The 19,520-nt window shown below is 40.6% G+C and overlaps 2 protein-coding genes across 7 annotated transcripts in view; one reads left to right on the plus strand and one right to left on the minus strand.

Moving 5' to 3' along the window:
- Ambra1 (autophagy and beclin 1 regulator 1) overlaps window positions 1-19,520 on the minus strand; it is a 196,660-nt gene that overhangs the window by 99,514 nt on the left and 77,626 nt on the right. For 4 of the 6 annotated variants that reach the window (XM_038329514.2, XM_042055057.1, XM_038329513.2 and 1 more), the window contains 2 exons: window positions 13,080-13,166; window positions 8,071-8,247 (listed from right to left, as the gene is read on the minus strand). In XM_038329514.2, the coding sequence (XP_038185442.1) occupies window positions 8,071-8,247; window positions 13,080-13,166 (264 nt within the window). The remainder of the gene's footprint in view (window positions 1-8,070; window positions 8,248-13,079; window positions 13,167-19,520) is intronic. The other 2 variants (XM_042055058.1, XM_038329517.2) reach the window with 1 other exon arrangement.
- Window positions 13,871-14,707, plus strand: LOC119814137 (U6 snRNA-associated Sm-like protein LSm1). The gene has a single exon (XM_038329520.1). It carries the CDS (start codon window positions 13,893-13,895, stop codon window positions 14,292-14,294), a length of 402 nt encoding a protein of 133 aa, XP_038185448.1. The 5' UTR covers window positions 13,871-13,892; the 3' UTR covers window positions 14,295-14,707.

Here is a 19,520-nt window from a genome sequence, read left to right on the forward strand (position 1 = left end):
TATTAATCAATTTAAAAGTACAACTACAGTCATGATAGCTTTTCACTGTTGTGCATTTAACGCTGAATGTAACAAATTCTCATGAAAGGAGTAAGAAACATTTTAAAGTTTAAAGGTATCCTAGGAAGAGAACAGAGAGAGGCCCCAGGCCTCAGGAAGACTGAAAACAAAGCTAAAAAGCAGCACTACCAGGCAGATTCTGTCCCATAGCTCTGGACTGAGCTGCTCTTCCTAGGAACCCCTTGCGGATCTGATACATGCTTCTACACATCCATAGATCCATCCCCTTCTGGTACTGTGCAATACAGTCTGGGACTAACAGAAGGGAAGGGAAGGGCACGACACAGTACTAGCGAGGTGCCAATGCTTTAAGATGACATAAAGCTTGTGAGATATGACAAGTGACAACAGCGAGTGGGGAGAAGCCTGACCCTACGATACATAGCAGAAACCCCTTTGTGCTGTTTTAAAACCTAAAATCTGTATTTTTCCATTTGAAATGAGAGCGAGCTAAAATAGTAAGTAATTTAATGTAGAAACACTAACACACACATATGAAAGAAAAAGGGAGAGGGGCTAAAATACAGGGGTAATAGCTCTAAAATGTTTGGTGATTATTCAAACATGATATAATATAAAGGAGAATAAAAACAGCCTCAAGTCAGGTATGGTGACAAGCATATAGTAATCCCAGCATTCAGGAGGCTGAAGTAGGAGGACTGAAAGGTTTGAGGCCAGCTTGGGCTACACAGTGAGACCCAATCACCAAACAGAGACAGACAATAGGCAAAGCTGGCTCAGATATAAGCAAACTCTCAAATGGATGGCACCACAGAAGAATAACATACAAGAGAGTAGAGATGTCTATGTTTGTCTGCATCTTAGCATCTTGGATAAGGATGGGTAAGCAGGATCTGAACAGCATCTCAATAACATGCAGATAAGCCTCTTAACTCAAAGTGTTAGGACTCTAGCAACAGAAAAACAACAGGACAAGAACCAGAACAATTAGGGAAATATGAAACGTGGGAAACATACAAATGAATACTGTCTGAGGGAGAAACAAGCAAAATCCTCTAAGAGAAAATAACATAACAAACAAGCAGCTCAAATGTTTACTAACCAGGAGAAACCTTGAAAAGAAGAATGTGTCAAGGTAGCAATGATCAGAATGACCACAATCCAAACTGGGTAACGAGACGGGGGGAAAATGGTACAGCATACAAAATTCACAGAGAAAGGCAGTTTCAAGTAAGCCTGAAGTGGGAAGAACAACTAATTGTATTGCTTATAAAGAAGGGGGTTTGGAGATGACTGGTGATGGGAAGACAAATTTCAGTGCATAGGAAATTTTGGAGAACAAGGTAATGGTAAGAGAGTTCCAGGAAAAGACCAAGGAATTAGAAACACTTAAAATAATGGCATATTCAGAAGACTAGAAAGCAATCTGCGGAAGGCAGTGAAAGACGTCAAATAGAGACTGAATATGGTGCCAACCTTAGCAGTATTGGTGATTGCTAAGTACTGGGCTCTACCATAAAATAGCTAGCAACCTTTAATGGGAATAAAGTGAAAAAAGGAGCACACAAATATGTCAGTGCTGTCTCTCTACCAAGAAGGAGTACTTTTTAAGGGAACACCCGAGAAATCCTCATCAACTGTAACAGCCAGAAGCTGCCTTTAAGCCAGCAGGAAAGAAACTGTCTGCGTTATTAATGGCTTTCCCAGTTGTTGAACTCTGAGTATCTCTGATTAACTCTCTAAGGGGTATCTGGGAGAACTGGAGGGGGGGGGATAAAATTTTGTTACCAATAACTTTATAAAGAAACATTCTACAAACAAACTTCTTTTTTTTTTTTGGTTTTTCGAGACAGGGTTTCTCTGTGGCTTTGGAGCCTGTCCTGGAACTAGCTCTTGTAGACCAGGCTGGTCTCGAACTCACAGAGATCCTCCTGCCTCTGCCTCCCGAGTGCTGGGATTAAAGGCGTGCGCCACCACCGCCCGGCTACAGACAAACTTCTAAGACAAGTGTTAATAAAAGATAATGAAATCTCCAGAAAAATGGAGAGACACAGTGGCAATTCTGCTAAATGTCTAGGATTTATGTCCTCAAAGAAAAAACCATAATCTAAAGGAATGAAAAATACACCTACCGACGGTTGTCTGAGCCCTGACTAGACAGACAGGTTGTCATTGTTCCTCAGTGACAGACAGCTCTGACCTGAGCCTTGGGGATTAAATCTCTTGCATCAAAAAGCTCAAAAGGCCATTGTCTTTCTGACAGTACAGTTGATCAAAAAAACCTTGTCTAAAAGCAAATACCATGTCTCCCTTTACTCATGCTTCTGCTCCTCTGCAGACAGTAAAGGCAGAGTTTGCATTCCTATCTCTGAACGCACATTGATCTTGGTCAAGTCCTGTTCTTCTAGGCTGCTATTAGAAACTGAGGCCCAATCTGTATTTCCAGGGATTGCACTGACACAGGGTTTAAACTTTTGTTCCAGTTGATATTTCTTGTAAGAAATCTAACAGTATAGGTCTCCCAAAACAGCAGAGCCTTAATTTTCCTCCAAGGAATACTAATATGAGATAATTCTCATTTACAAATTCTTGTCCTCCCTTTTTCTACCTCCTAATTTCATTTGCCTACATTATGCAAATTTATATTCTTATTGTGTATTTTCTGATAAAACAAACATAAATCTAAGTGGTAATATCTTCCTCCTTGTACCTCCTGGGTGTTTAAATTCATTCCTTCTGTATTTCCCCATGTTTAGCCCAGGCACAATCTAGATATATTCTACTTCTTCTCTTTGTTTCTTCTTCTCCATTACCCAAACTAAATATTCATATGTACTTTGTCTACTCAGGAAGAGTAGGTTTCTAAAGCTACCTGGCATCACTACACATCTCTAGGCAAGGTCCTAATCCTTGGTAAAGGAGTAGTATTTACATAGGTAGATGTTTTATAAACATACCGACGCTTGACGAGTATTAAAGAGCCTTCTCCAATACAGGTCTCCTCACTTCCTGAGAATTTTCATTACTCCCTCTTTGCTGAGTATGAAGGAAAACATTCTAAGGCAGTTAACACCAAAAGAGTTCCCAAGAACCTCAGGGCTAAAACAAGTGTCAGCGTTAAACAATTTTCTTTGCCATCAGACTTCAGGCCCTGGAGAACAGGACTTATTCTCCAATCTGTTCTTCTACATCAGTACACTTGTCAAAGTAGGCTTCCTTAACCAAGCTTTTAAGAGTTGGTTGTGGAAACACTGAATACAGCTGTCCCCACTACACACAAAGTGCAGTTTGATACTTGTCAAGCCTCAATATGTTTATAAAATATCTACCTATATAAATACTACTTCTTTACCAAGGATTACGACTATTTGTTTAATAAAGAAAAGGATCCAGATGATGATGATACATGCTTTTAATCCTGTACTCGGATCTCTGTGAGTTCGAGGCCAGCCTGGGCTCCAGGGCAAGTTCCAGGACAGACTCCAAAGCTACACAGAGAAACCTTGTCTTGAACAACAAAAACAAAACAAAAACAACAAAGGAGAGAGGGAGAGGAGAGAGAAAGATATAAGACTAACTAGAATCAAGGGTCACTGAAATAGTTCGGCATGTAAAAGTGTTTGCCCCAAAGCCAAACACTCAGTTTGAGTTCCAGATCCCACAGTGGAAGGAGATAAAGAAGAACATTGTTTCTGTCTCTATCTCTACAATATTTCTCTGTGTAACAGCTCTAGCTGTCCTGAGACTCACTTTGTAGACCAGGCTGGCCTTGAACTCACCTGGGAGTGTGGGATTAAAAGCACGCACCATCATCACCTGGATCCTCTTCTTTTTTAAACAATTGTTTTTTGGTTTTTTTTTTTCTTTTTGGAGATAAGGTCTTTCTGTAGCCCTGACTGTCCTAAAACGTGGTATTTATCTCAGGATGGCCTTGAACTCACAAAGATCCACCTCTGCCTCTGCCTCCCAAGTGCTGAGATTAAAGGCGTGCGTGCACCAACAAGGCCCAGACCCTTTCTTTTCGTTTCTTTTCTTTTCTCTTTCTTTCTTTTTTTCTTTTTGGGTTTTCGAGACAGTTTCTCTGTAGTTTCGGAACCCACTCTTTCTTTCTAATAATAATTTTTTATTAAAAATTAAAGACTAACTAGAGTAGAATAAATACACATACTATTTCTCCTGCAGACCTTAGCAATTACTGGAACAAAGCACTTTTCTTGGTCTTTCTGTAAGAGTCACCTGTCCTCTTATCTAAAGGGAAGATGAAATTAAAGCAAGAGCTTTGCTGTGCTTATATAATATCTACACTCAAGCCAGCAGTCTGAGCTCTAACACAGGAAGACAGTAATGTCCATGGGCAGACACACTTTTACCCTGCTTGTAAATATTTTTATGCAAAGACAGCTGGCTGAGGACTTTAGAATAGACCTACTGACAGCAGGTTTCTGGATGTCCTGTTTGTACATTTTGATAAACACGGGGATCCTGCCATTTCAATCCTTAGCACAGACAGAGATGAATGGCAGGAGAAAATGCTTGCCTAGGAAGATGTCCACCAATCCAGACTACAAAGAATAGAAAATTTAACCTGACCAACTTTCAAGGGCATCCTTCCTGAAGATAAGTTGGAAAGGTTTTCTTCTACAAAAAAAAAGTATGAAAGAGCCCAAATATGATTGTATATCACTGTTAAAGGACTTTATATATCTGAAGACAATAAATATACTGATTCCTGTTCTCTAATCTGAGATATCTCTGATATGGTAATATCCTCAGTCAGAGAACATAAGATAACATTGAGTTATTAACTCTGTTGTTTGGTCATTATAAGGATTAAACAAAAATCTAAAATCTATTATCTCTATGTAAAAACATGTAAATAACCTACATTTTTATGTAAGTATGGCTACTTCATAAATTAGAACATATACATATATAGATATGAAGTTGACACTTTGGCATATATACTATAAACACAAGTTGATAACAACTATATGAAATATATACTATAGTAGCTTATTCCTTTTATTCAATTGATGATAAAAGAGAATCAAAGAAAACATGATTTGGTTTTTGGTGACATTTTACATCTGAATGAAAAGTTTGAAAGAAGAATAGAATGGATCTATGACTTAGAAAAAGGGAGAGTAGAGAGGCCTATGTAAGGCCCCATGGGCAGGACCGTGATGTGCTGACAAGGTATGGAAATAAGATAGAACAGTGTCTGTTAAAGGTGTCCTGTTAGGTAGATTCCAGATCACATAAACCTTACCTGCTCCTCTGTACTAAAATAACTATAAACTATGACTATATAACCACTACTGCCCACATACACCCACATTTTTTTCTGAGGGCTAGAGAGACAGTTTAGCAGTTAAGAGCACTTGTTGCTCTTCCAGGAGACTCAGGTTCAGTGTGAGCGCCTACATAGCAGCTCGCAAGGTTCAGTGTGAGCACCTACATAGCAGCTGACAAGTGTCTGTAACTCCAGTTCCAGGAGGCGTGACACCCTTGTCTGGTCTCTTCGGGGACCAGATAAACAGTGGTACACAGACATAAATGCAGGCAAAATACCCACACATGTAAGATAAAAATTAATTTAAAAATTAGCATCCTTACTATCAATATCCAAGCTAAGGAATAGGATTATGGCAAATAAATTAGAACAGGTGTTACATTCCCTAAGCTCCTTCTTTCCTCTTCTGGAAACTAGAGATTGAAAGGAGCAACTACAACCAGTACTCAACCAGCTTACAGGACCAGGAGGAAGACAGAGGACTAGAAAAAGAAGGAACAAATGGTAGGTCAGTATCAACCTTTTTCACTAGGAGACCTGGACTACTTATGTTAAGGCAGATTATGGTTTGTACCAGAACTGCCTTCTTTCAAAAGGCAAGCATCTAGGGAAAGACTTATGAGTGGGGCATTGGGGAAATTAACCCTGGCTAATATAGGCACCTAGAGGGGGGAAAAAACACTGGTAAGCTGACGAAGGAAAGGTAAAGAAGACAATGTAAAATGAGGTCATGCTGAAGCCCAGGGAGACGATGAGAGCACAGGTGGGCTGGGGAAGCACACACAGAAGGCAGTCTGACAGAGGAAAATCGAGGGGGAAGAAGGGGAGAGCGAGGAGGTGGCATCAGAAGAAAGGGAAGGTAAAATGAGAACAGAACATTTTAAACTAACCCAGAACTCCATTATGAAGGACAAGTCACGAGGCAGAGTACAGCTGAAAGGCATGATCCCCACATTACACCACTGCTAAGAGATAATTTAGACTTCTAAGCATGCATGGAAAGAAGCAGCACTATATGATACATGAGTTAAAGTCACCCAGGTTCTTCAGCAGCACTGCAACGTCAGCAACCTCAGTATATATATTTCTCTCTTTCCTCTCTCTTCCTCCTCCACAACCCCCTCCCCAATGTGTGTATGTGTTTACAGTACTGGGGATTCCAACACAGGACCTCACATGCTAAGCAGGTGAACTATATCCAAAGTCCACTAGCATATATGTTTAAACCACTTCCCTGAGTGAACCTGGTGCTAGAAAAGTTATTACATCCCCGAGACAACGTACGTCATTACAGGCATCTGTCGGCTCATCTCACTGATATATGCAGTCGTCTTGCCCAGGAGGACAGACAGAGAAAATGGCAGGCTGAGGGCCAGAGAGATGCTGGGTTCTTCTTCAGTGATTGCTGACAAAGGACCACCACACATCTGATTTATGCTACTCTTGCATTTACTGAACATTTAAATCTTTTTCAGACCAATCTATGTCCTTCCTTTTGCTTCCCAGAATTCAAATGTTGGTATGTTCACTAAAAACCTCAGGAAGTCAAGTAGCACAACGGTTGTTTCACTTTATCCTAGTCCTTTCTGCAACGGGATCAAATATACCGTAAAGCTTTATTACAAGATAGCTTATGGGGATATATGCATGCAGCTGACCAGAGGAATGTGGTTGAGGGAGAGGTAAGAACTCCTAAGATCCCAGCCCTACTAAGGTGTGCTAATACTCGAATAATACCATCAGAAAAAGGAGAAGGAAATGCTTCTTTTTCTTTTGTATATTAAAGAACAGCAAAACACAAAAATCAAAACAAAAGCCAAATGTCTAACTTGATACAAGGCAGGAAAACCCAGTTTCAGACTGGCAATACGACAAATGGGTTAGAAGGTCAGAAATAGAATGTCCGAGAGGCAAAACTCTGCAGTGGAAAGCATGGACTCTGAAGTCTGGGGCTGATCCTGCTCATTTGGCCTCATCCCTACCCCATTCAACAACAACAACAACAAAGGAAGGAAGCAAAGAAGGAAGGAAGAAAGGAAGGGAGGGAGGGAGGGAGGGAGGGAGGGAGGGAGGGAGGAAGGAAGGAAGGAAGGAAGGAAGGAAGGAAGGAAGGAAGGAAGGAAGGAAGAAAAGGCGGTGGCATCAGCTTCAGCTGAGGTTGCAATGGGGAAAAGGGTGGCAACAGCATAAAGCAGTCACTCCTCACCCTGCTACTGTCATGTTCCTGGCCCTACCAGTACTCCCTCTGAGTGTCTAAAAGAGGACATTCAAAGAATTACTGGTGGGGCTAGGAACAAGAAGACTATTAAGTTGAGGTAAACGAGTTAAACCTTAAGGAATTAAGTTTATTCAGGTTACTGAGATAGTAATACATCTACTCCAGTGAGGAGAATAAGGCCCCTGCTTCCTTTGTCCTCTGAAGATAGCCCAAGAGAAGCATTTCCGTCACACAGGCCACAAGGAGATCCAGATGTGGCCGGGGAGGGCAGCAGTCATTCTTTCCCACTCAGGCCGGGGCCCAATGGGCTGTCTTTTCCCAAAGGCTCTGCTGATTCAGCATTGCATCTGCCAGAAATACGAGTGCTCTGGGGTCGGGAGGCCTCTCTCTCTGCTCCTTATCCCAGCTTGCAACTCATAAGCAATAACTTAAGGATTGGGAGCAAGAATGCTCACCACTGCTACAAAAGCAGTGGCCAACTTGGAAGCACTCTCAGACTGGGAGAAAGAGGAAGGAAGCAAACTGAGAATATACTTACTCAAAGTCCTCAAATTCCAAGTCGGTTCCCTCTACTGATGGACCCTGGTTGTCTGAGGAAGAAGAGGTGGAAGAACGAAGACGATTCTGTTGGTAGCGCATGGAGCGCTGGCGAATACTGTCTCTCCGTGAGAGATACTGGATCATCCTCTGGGCGTAGTATGCAGCAGGAGACAATCTGAGAGAGACAGAGAGAGACAAACATAAACTAGCACTAATTTGGGGAATACTGTGAAAGACAGTAAAGCCAGCTCTCCCACGGCATCTCCCTGCTGAGACAAACTCTGGATACACAAAAGTAACAGGCCGTTCACGTGACCAGGAGGTTTGTGCTGCAGAACATGTGTACCAGACTACCACCCATGCAATAGCATGGCCAATAGCATGGCCAATAGCAGTCATCATCTGATCAAGTGTGGCCCCTTCCCAAGAGGATTAGCACTGGGCCTTTCTTCTATCTTAGCCTCTATGGAACCTGGCTTAGCTTTCCAGGGTGTCCTTAAATAGTTCTTCCTTGCTCCTTATCAATCCACAAAATTTAAGAAATGAAAGAGACCTTAGTAATCAAGTCTGGTCATTTACAGATAAGAAAACAGGCCAGAAGATGATAATACTTAAATGATTAATAAAGACACTCATGGGTCTTCACCAGTACTTCCTTCTTCAAACACACTCAGTTCCAGCTTTAGCTTAGTTCCTTATAATCATCTCTTTGAAACTGGTATTTCCCTCCCTCACATATTAATCACAGGTATTTGTGCTTAAAAAAGTATTCAGGACAGGGATTGAGAGTCATTGTGTACTTGGGAGAACAGAAAAACTAACAGAAAAAAGAATTTCCTATTCCTAGAATTACAGCAATGGAGGCTACATTTCCCTTGCTAGGGTTCCAATAAATCATCAGTCTAGACAACAGCTGAAACCAAGGTCCTGCCTTAAAGCTCGCTAACGTTTTTTTTTGGGGGGGGGGTGTCAAGATAGGGTTTCTCTGTAGCTTTGGAGCCTATCCTGGAACTCGCTTTGTAGACCAGGCTGGCCTCAAACTCAGAGATCTGCCCGCCTCTGCCTTCTGAGTGCTGGGATTAAAGCTGTGCACCACCAATGCCCAGCTCTCTAACAATTTCTAATATATCACACAATTGTGCACATTTTTCCCCTTCTTAAAGTTTTCTTCCATCTTACAAAACTGTTCTATAATTTGAGGCTACAAACTGAGAACATGTGAGAAAAAAAGAAAAATGTCTTATATGATAATGTTAAGTGACTGCCAAGCCAACTGCAAGACTTAAAATTTGAGGAACACACAATGATCCAAGTCCACTAGGAAATTATAGCCTATAGAAATACAGAAGAATACGAATGTATACATGAGATAGGTCATTTGTATTATTGTCATCATTTGGGAAAACCTGGGAAACAACCCAGAAGCCCAGCAACAGATTAAATAAATTATATCCGTAGAGAGGAACACTATGAGGTCACTAAGAAGAAGAATTGGCTGGGCACAGTGACACATGCCTATAATCTCAAGACTAGGAATCCAGAAGCAGATGGATCAGGAGTTAAAGGTCAGTTCCAGCTACATGAGTCAGAGGCTAGCCTGAGCTATGACACCCTGTCTCAAAAGTTTAAGGTGGGTGTGTGTACAACAATCATCTCCATCTACTCATAAGGAAACTCTTCTAAAATAAAGTTTTAAGGTAGAGAAAGCGTTATAGAAAGAAAATATGTGTGTGTATACACATATATACATACATACATATTTATTATTATGTATATAAAAATTTCTGTATTTAAGGAAAAACAAAAACATAAACCTTAAGTTACAAACCTAGAGCCACAAACCTGGGAGATTTTTTTTTTAGGTGAAGTTTGGATATTAAAAAGAGAAGTGTTTTGTTTTTATTGAGAATATTAAAAAACTGACTGAGAATAACTATCTAAATGATAGAAAAATATTTATAGCTCAGACTATGGCTGGGAGACTTGCAAATTTGAGGCCAGTTGAGCAATTTATATTACTAGGAGAGTCATTCCCCAAAATCGCAAACATCTTGCAGTATGTCTTTCAGAACCTTTGATATGCTATTCTCAGGAATTCTACCTTCCTAGGTCAAAAGAGGTCTTGCAATCACTTCAATGGGGACTATCAAAGTTGTCCTTCAGGGCAGTCATCGAATGGAATTTCCAAGGAGCTGGTTGGTAATCACTGGAACTCAAAGTTTCTTGATTAAAATAATATGCTACACTGAGCATGCTGAATCCAAATTACCTTTGTACAGTAGATGGGCATGAGATATACAGAAACAGAAGCCTAGACCAAAATAATCGGAAAACTCAAACTATTTCCACAAAGCCTCATCTCGTGGTATTTTCATTACTCATTTGGGCACCTGTTGCCAAGCATTCAATCACTGAACACCAAAATTTAGACAGAAGTGAGTGTTTCTGTGCTGTTCTTATTGCTAGCTAATATATCAAAATCTTCCAGCAGCAATCAAACTTGGATTAAACTCAAAGGAGTCAGACCAGGGAAGAAAATACATAGTAGCAGGAGAGAATTTTCAAGAGAACTGATTTGGATGACACCAAAAGTGTACCCACTTCTCAGATTTATGGACAACCAGAAATAATAGTAAAAAATGTATTGTTACCGTTAACTGTGGTAGAAATGTTACTGGTGATAATGAATAAAGACTACCCTATGTGTACAGCATTGCATTAATTCAAGTTGTTTAATTTTACTATATGAATTTCCTAAACTATGAAACTATATCATCAGTGGTTACAAATAAATAAATAAAAGAGGAGGAGAGGTTTCTGACATCATAGACTTTGCCTCTTATGTATTGGGAGAAACTAGGTTTCTGCATACTTTGGAAAATGTTCCATAAAAGCCTTGACCTATCCATAATACAAGACATAACTAAGAGAGGAAAAGAAATGAAGTAACATGTGAAGAGATGGTAACAGACACCCTCCTGCTGAGGAGCTAGAGCACTCTCAGAACACCCACAAAGTATTCCAAGTGAAAAACTTAAGTGTTTAGGAAGCCTCGCTTCTTGACCCTTCGCTAGTAAAGAAATCAGAGTAGGAATAAATATGAGCTTCTAAAGAAAGGGCAACAGCTGTAATCTCTGCATTCTGAGGAAGAGGCAGGAAGATACAAGTTTGAGGCCAGCCTTCACTGGCTGTACAGGGAATGACAGGTCAATACAGGCTGTGCATTCGGCCCTGTCGAAAAAATAAATCATTGAAGTTTCCCAGTCTAAACTTTCTGAGGTTAAGATTCCTACTACTGTCTGTAAAGAAACTTTTTGTTTGTTTGTTTTTCCCTTTTCTTTTCTTGAAATACATTACATACACAGACTCTCTATATAGTCCTAGTAGTCCTGAAACTCAGTATGCAACCCAGGCCAGCCTCAAACTCACAGAGATCCCCCTGTGTCTGCTTCCCGATTGCTGGGATTAAAGGTGTGCACTGCCACGGTCAGCCTGAAAAGAAACTGTTTCATAGCAAGAAGCTGTGTTGTGTGTCTAAGGTTCTAGAAATGTGAGCGTTTTCTTTCCCTTTCCAAGGGCGTATACATTCTCCAACATAACTGGAGGCTAATGTAAATGCCCTTGCTTCAGTCCCCATCTGAATTGCCTGCCTATTTTTAAAGTCCTCTTCTCTGCTGTTTAGATCCTTGGATTTGCTAATTCTAGGATATGAAAAACAAAGTAAGAGGGCCACAGAAAGTTTATTTTCCACTAGTATTTTGGGAGAAATAATAGTCAAGTTAGCCCTTTTCAGATCTCTAACAGTCATCAAATCCAACTATGACAACCACAGGGGGCTGCTTTCTCCTGATAAATGTAATACAACAACTCAATATTCCAGTCTTAGTTTTGTTATTAACACCATCATCAGCACCAGGGAATTCAGGACAGTTCCTTAAGCTCATATGAAAAAAATGTCCTCCCCCGCCCCAACTTCTAAAAATTTCAGGATTAGGGAAATAAAATATTTGGTTGGGATGGATAGGGAGCTTGCTGTAAAAGCAAAAGGATCTCAGTTCAATGCTCCAATATCCATGTAAAAACTGGGCATGGTTCAGGTACCTACGACTCCCAGCACTGCAGGGTAGAGACAGGTAGATTCCAGGTACATATGCCTAGATATAATGGCAAGCTTCTAATTCAGTAAGAGATACTACCTCAAAAAATTAATAATAATTTAACAACAACAATTTGAAGAACAACAGAGGAAGTCTTCCTTTGACCTCTACATGTACCCACACCACAAATACACATGTACATATAACACTCCCCCCGCCACAGACAGTCTTCAATAAGGTTTCAAATGTCTTCTAAAACAGTATAAAGCAATCACTTCAATAAAATGACAACTTATTTCATTCAATTATTCTTCCTTCACTCTTCTTTTGGATAGTGTCCAAACACTGGTGGTATACGCCTTTAATCCCAGCACTTGGAAGGCAGAGGCAGAGGCAGAGGCAGGAGGACCTCTGTGAGTTTGAGGCCAGCCTGGTCTACAAGAGCTAGTTCCAGGACTGGCTCTAAAGCCACAGAAAAACCCTGTCTTGAAAAACAAACAAACAAAACTGGCTTGGTTTTTAACCTTTTGATATTCTAAATTTTTTAAAGTATTTTCCCTATAAATAAAATGTTGGAAACTTTGGCTCTCTTTTTGGCTGTCCATCTGATGGGCAACAGCTTCTTAGGCAGCAGGAGAGAACACCAATGGCCTCCACAGGTGCTCCCTTTAGTACCCTACTGACAGATGGTGAGTCCCAAAGGACTAGAGCTCACTTAGAATCCTCTGTCACAAGAGAAGCTGTGCACTTACCTGCAACAATTCCCAACCACCTGAAACACCTGCCTTAACACTGTAACGCTGTAAAAGAGCACCAGGACCAGAGAGGCACGGGTGGGGCTTCCCCCAACTTGGCAACCCCAAGGGCCGCCCCTCCCCCCTCCTAGTGCCATTTCTCACTTTGGCCTTACCTCGCTGGGTCTGGGTAAATTGGGTGCTCTCTGGATCCTGCTCCATCATAACGGGATAATGAAATGAGGGAAGACTCCAGCAGCCTCCTAGCAGAGATTAAAAAAATGGCAATAATCCCTGTCAATTACCAACTCAGAGGTCAATCATAAGGGAAGTGGGGGAGAGGTAAATAACATCCCCCTTTGAAGCCAGCTAGCACCTATTATCTAGGGTCTTACAATCTAACTATATGGAAATATTAATAAATGAAGACCTACATAGTTCCTATACTGGATGTGACCACTGTATTAGGCTGAATACTGCTCTCTGGTAAGACACACACAAATGCATCAGAAACATGATTTTCTATCACTTTACAGTACCTCCAGCAGAAAAACAGGAGGCTAGAAGCAACATGAGAGGAAAACGAAGAATACACAGAGACCATCACACATTTATCCTGACGATCGGCTCCTGTACACCATCAGTCCACACACCCTCATATTCCACTCCTGCTCTACCACACCCTTCTTCTGAGAAAGAGTATACCCAGGACTCACTTAATAACTGGCAAAATCCTTTCCTTCTATCATCCAACCCCATCATAAATTCAACTGATGATAGTAACACACATTTTATTATTTTTTGGGTACCAGGCCCAAGCATAACCACAAGATGTTAAGAATTACTACATATACAAGAACACTGAGACAAGAGATTTAAATATATAGGCCCAGGACACGCAACTATTAAGAATTCCCGGTAGGTGAGCGGCGGGTTCCCGTCCGCGGCCCGCCGACGGCGCCACCGGTGCAGCTTTGTCTGAGTTCAAAATGAACTATATGCCCGGGACCGCCAGCCTCATCGAGGACATCGACAAAAAACACTTGGTCCTACTTCGTGATGGAAGGACACTGATAGGGTTTTTAAGAAGCATTGATCAGTTTGCCAACTTAGTGCTGCATCAGACTGTAGAGCGCATTCATGTGGGCAAAAAGTACGGTGATATTCCTCGAGGGATTTTTGTGGTCAGAGGAGAAAATGTGGTCCTACTTGGAGAAATAGACTTGGAAAAGGAGAGTGACACACCCCTCCAGCAAGTGTCTATTGAAGAGATCCTAGAAGAACAGAGGGTAGAACAGCAGAGCAGACTGGAGGCAGAGAAGCTGAAGGTTCAGGCCCTTAAAGATCGGGGCCTCTCCATCCCTCGAGCAGATACTCTGGACGAGTACTGAGTCCTTTGCTCTAGAGAGCAAGGGCTCCCACCCGGCCACCGTACACATTTGACCAGACAGAGACTGTCAACGTGAAAACTGATCTATCTTATTCTTTCACATACGCCAACATGAAGAAATCATGTGATTTTGTTCTTTTTTTTTAACAAAATAATTGTATATTTCATTGTGCTTTTCTGTTTCAAATAGTTTGATTCTATAGCCCTGGCTGACCTTGAACTCACTACGTAGACCAGGCTGACCTCAGCTTGTGGGATCATAGGTGTGCTCCACCATTGCCGTTTTGTGGTTTAGAGAAACAGTGGCTTGTGGAGCTGAGAATCACGTCTCGATATTGCTTTTCTTATCTCAGAGTTTACATTTCTTTTCAAAAGATATTTCCCCTTTTACTTGTAAATAAAGAATGAATCTCTTGGTGTCAAAAAAAAAAAAAAAAAAAAGAATTCCCATGAAGATTTATCTCAATTTCCAAGTGCCTACTGCATGTAGCCATGGTGAGCAATGGCTACCAGCAAACAGAAAGATTAGTAGGATCCTATCACTAAGCCACAAGCTGAGCTCAGTATTGTTGCCTTGTATGATTTTGTAAAACCAAAAATCTGGACTTCAGAATGAAGCTTCATGGTTAAGTTTTAGTGAACTTCCCTCTTTAAGTACAACAAAGGCAATTTAAGTAAGACACATCAGCTAACAGGTGTGCTTCAGGGGCTTCCTGGTCTACCATACTACTTCCCAACTCATATGCGCTCGGCAATCAGTCACACTCCTAGCAGAAAACACATCTCAAAGGAAGTGGTCTCAGAAAAAAAAAAGTGCATATTGTTCCTCCCAGCAGCATCTTGCCTGGCTCTCCGAGGAACAGGTCTCAGGCTCCCTGCCAGATTCTTTCTTAAACAGATCTGCAGAATAAGAACAGCAGCTACTCTTCTTTTCCAATTGAGTTAAGACAATTCAGTATTATTAAAACCAGCTGGCTTTAGGTATAGTCATGGGCAGTCACTATCCCAGCAACTGGCCCATGATCGCATTTCCAGTCAAAGCCAAGACAGAAACAACTGTCACCCCATCCTTTACCCTTCCTTCCTGGGACAACCAACCATTAAAGTATGTTTTCGACTGAGATGCTTCAAACAACTCCCGCACCCAAATGGAAAGAATACCATATACCCAATGAAGTAATAAAATATTTCTTCTCTCTGGCAATATCATTGTTTGCAACAGCAGGAATATTATACATCATTATTCTACAACATACTTTTTCATATTCCAATATGTCATAAATTGGGATATATCTTATAAGACACTGATTGACTGGCATATTTCTTCTTTCTTTCCTACCATCATAACACAAATAATGGCATGTCTAGATCTTTTATCCACAAAATGTTTGTTGTAGGTAGGTAAAGTGTGAATTATTAATACAGTAAGTTTATTTCCTCTTTTTAAAACATTATTTAAGTGATACATAAAAACATAAAATCGTACAGATTAGCAGGGTACTATGCAGTATCTCAATGCATATATACACTGTGTCATGTTTAAATCAAGTAAAACATGTTTATTTCCTCAATATTTTGTCATTTACATGAAAGACTGTCAGAACCCTTTTTCAGTGGTTTAAAATATACAGTGTATCATTTGTTATTTTAGTCATCCTACTCTGCAACAGCAGTTTTTATTTTCGTTGTTAAGACAGGGTCTGTAGTCCATGCTGGTGTAGAGTGAGATATTTTTCTGCCTCTGCCTGCAAAATGCTGGGATTTACAGACATGTTTCACAAAGCCCAGCAAAACCCTTTTTATTCTGAACTGTCACTTAAAACACTGGTCAGCCTATGCCATTTCTACAGCACTAATAAAACCATTCTCTAAGACCAGGGTAAGAACTGAAGAATGAAATCAAAACCCTGGAAGATTGTTCAACCCAATACTACAGTGTTCTGCAGGAGGTGCTGAGTACCCCTGAGCTCTGACTGTTCCTTTCTGATCAGCTTTTAAGCCTTTAGTGAGGACAGCCTTCAGAGTGACCTGCTTCAGAAAACGACCCTGATGAAGTTAGGAAACAAATACTGCCCACAACAAACTATATCATGAGAGTAACAGACCTCAGAGAGAGATGAGAGGCTTATCAGGGATGCTAAAAGAAGATTCCTGAACTGGAACAATCTGGATTAGACAACCTCAATTTTAGTGACTCCATTTGATATTGTGCATACTCTAGCTCCCACCCTAACTTTCTATTTTAATCAGGAAGGCTTATTGAAATCAGAATAGCATCAAAATGTTAAGCTTTGTCTCTGGGGAGTCCTTGATGGAGTTCTCTTAGAGCGTGCATCCCTTATGCCCACTCACTCCAAAACCCTTGTGCACCAACAGTTCCTCAAACAATGCAATGGGGCTGGCAACCAATGTTCCTACATATATGTTTTGCGTACTACATACATACATACATACTTAGGTGTGAATGAGGAGAGATAGATTTTAACTGCTAATACATGAAATCAAGAGAGCCAATCCAGATGAACAATGTTTCCCCACATATACAAATCACAGATGATACAGAAATTCTCGGCAAAGAATAAAAATAGGCCTCTCCAGTTGGTGTGAAATAAAGAATGAACTGGAGTTATGAGATGAGCAGACATCATCACTGTCATGCTTAGGCTCCCCAAAGCACTTTCCCCCCTGGTACCAACTGTTTGCAGGGAGAAGGAATGGGAAATGGCCTGAGTAAATGGACTAGGGTGGCAGCTGTGCACCTTCTGCTCTGGCACACACAAATCTGACTTGACTTAATGATCTATCATGCAATTTGATAATGTGAAATCAGGAAGAGCTAAAGGAAGGTTCAGCCAAATTTGTTCAGGCTTGAAGTTGCCATTTCTTTTTGACCTATAATCTTAGTCTAGAAATATTTTAGAAAACCACCAAAACTCTGACAGAAAGAAACAAATAAACCCTCTTTTCTCTAAGAGTTTGCCTACTTAATTCTGTATATTAATTATATATTATATATTAGATACAGTAGTATCTGGGTGAAGTACAAGGCCGTGTTACTTTGACTCACTGGAGACCAAAAAGAAAATACTATAATTTATCCTTTATGTGTAGCCATGTGTGTTAGATATACAAGGACTGTTTAAAAGTCTTTCACCAATAACAGCATGTTTTTTTTTTTTTTTTTTTTTGGTTTTTCGAGACAGGGTTTCTCTGTGGCTTTGGAGCCTGTCCTGGAACTAGCTCTTGTAGACCAGCCTGGTCTTGAACTCACAGAGATCCGCCTGCCTCTGCCTCCCGAGTGCTGGGATTAAAGGCGTGCGCCACCACCGCCCGGCTACAGCATGTTTTTTAAAAGCCCAAGGCCATTGCTTTATCAAATTTAACTTGAAATTATTCAATATTTTAAAACAATTTAATCACAAATATAAAAATATAAACAACCATAATCAACCAAAAAGAATAATCATATTCACATATAGCTAGAGCAAAAGAGAATGGCAAAACAGATGTGGCAAAATACAAATATTTAGGGAATGTGGGCAAAGGGCATTTGAGAATTCTCTGTACTATTTTTGCAACTCTTCTGCAAATTGAAATCATTTTAAACTAACCTAAAAGCCAAGTACGGTGGCTGGCATCTGTGATTCCCTGCCATTGCAAGTGAGGCTGAGGTAGGAAGATTGCATGAGCAGCCTGGGCATCAGTGTGTGAGACTCTGTCAACTAAGTAAACTAAACTAAAAGCTGGATATAGTGATTCCAGCACGCAGGAGGCTGAGGCAAGAGGATTGCTGTTGGCTAGCCTGGGCTTCATAGTGAGACCATTTCTCAAACAACAACAACAAAACAAAACCAAACCAAAAAAAAAAAAAACAAAAAACCCAAAATTGGGCAAGGTGGTGTATGCCTTTAATCCCAGCATTCAGGAGGCAGGGGTAGGAGGATCTATGTGTATTTAAAGCCATCCTGATCTACATAAGTAGCTCCAAGACAGCCAGAACTATAGCCAGAACTTGAAAGAGGCCCTGTCTCAGAAAACCAAAACAAAGAAACCCAACCACCCCCACAACAAACAGAGAACCCAACAAGATATAAGCATGGTGGTTTACACATAATAACCAGCATTCAGAAGGTAAAGTTAGAAGGATCAGGGTCATAAGACCCATCCTGGCTACATAATGAGTCCAAGACCAGCACAGGCTGTAGGAAACTCTACCTCTAAACCAAATCAACAAATTAAAATATCCAATATTCAAGGGTCTGAAGATGTAGCTCAGACAAGACAGCGAGGAGTACAGGCATTTGCCATCAAGCCTGGCAACCTGAGTTCAATCCCTAGGACCCACATGGTGGATGAAGAAAACTGACTGACAAGATGTCCTCTGACCCTCACATAAGTGAAGTGACATGTATGTGTATGTACAGACACACAAATAAATGCAATTAAAAATTAAATTCAATATAGAAAAATCTTTTAGATGTTTTAGAAATTTTAGAAAAATCTAAAAAGGAAAAGACTCAACGAAGTAGTCATTTTCAAAATAAGTAACATTTAAACATTTTTTTTAAAGGTTTACTTTGTCTAAGATTTTACTTTTTTACGTGTAAGGGTGCTTTGTCTACATGTAACTCTATGCATCATGTGTGTGTTGCCAGAAGACCAAATCAAATCTTCATGAACAAGAGTAGTTATGGACAGTTGTTAGCCACAATGTGTATAGTGCTGGTATTTGAAGCAAGGTCCTCCTGAAAGAGTGGCCAATGCTCTCAACTGCTAAGCCATATCTCCAGCCCCTATCTCTAGTTTTTAAATATTATGTGCACATATGTCGTTGTCAGGTACGTGTACATGAGTGCAAATGCCACAGAGGACATCTGATCCCCAGCTTATGAGCTGCTCAGTGTGGGTACTGAGAACAGAATTTAGGGCCTCTGTCAGAGTGGTATGTGCTCTTAACCATCTCTCCATCCCCTGAAAAAGATTTTTTTGTTGTTGTTGTTATTTTGGTTTTTGACAGGGTCTCGTTATGTAACCAGGGTTGTCCTCTAACTCACAGAGATCTATCTCTGCCTCCCAAGTGCTAGGATTAAAGGCATCGCCATAGTCCAGCTTAAAAAAGATTGCTTTAATCATATGTACTCACTCATAAGTTGCTTTTAGACATAAAGGAAAGAAAACCAGCCTACAAATCACAACCCCAGAGAACCTAGACAACAGTGAGGACCCT

The sequence above is a fragment of the Arvicola amphibius genome, chromosome 5 (genome assembly GCF_903992535.2).
Source record: "Arvicola amphibius chromosome 5, mArvAmp1.2, whole genome shotgun sequence".
Taxonomy (NCBI): Eukaryota; Metazoa; Chordata; class Mammalia; order Rodentia; family Cricetidae; genus Arvicola; species Arvicola amphibius.

What these genes read in the sequence shown, in the direction of transcription:
- LOC119814137 (XM_038329520.1), top strand. Translation starts at nt 13,893, where the DNA reads ATGAACTATATGCCCGGGACCGCCAGCCTCATCGAGGACATCGACAAA.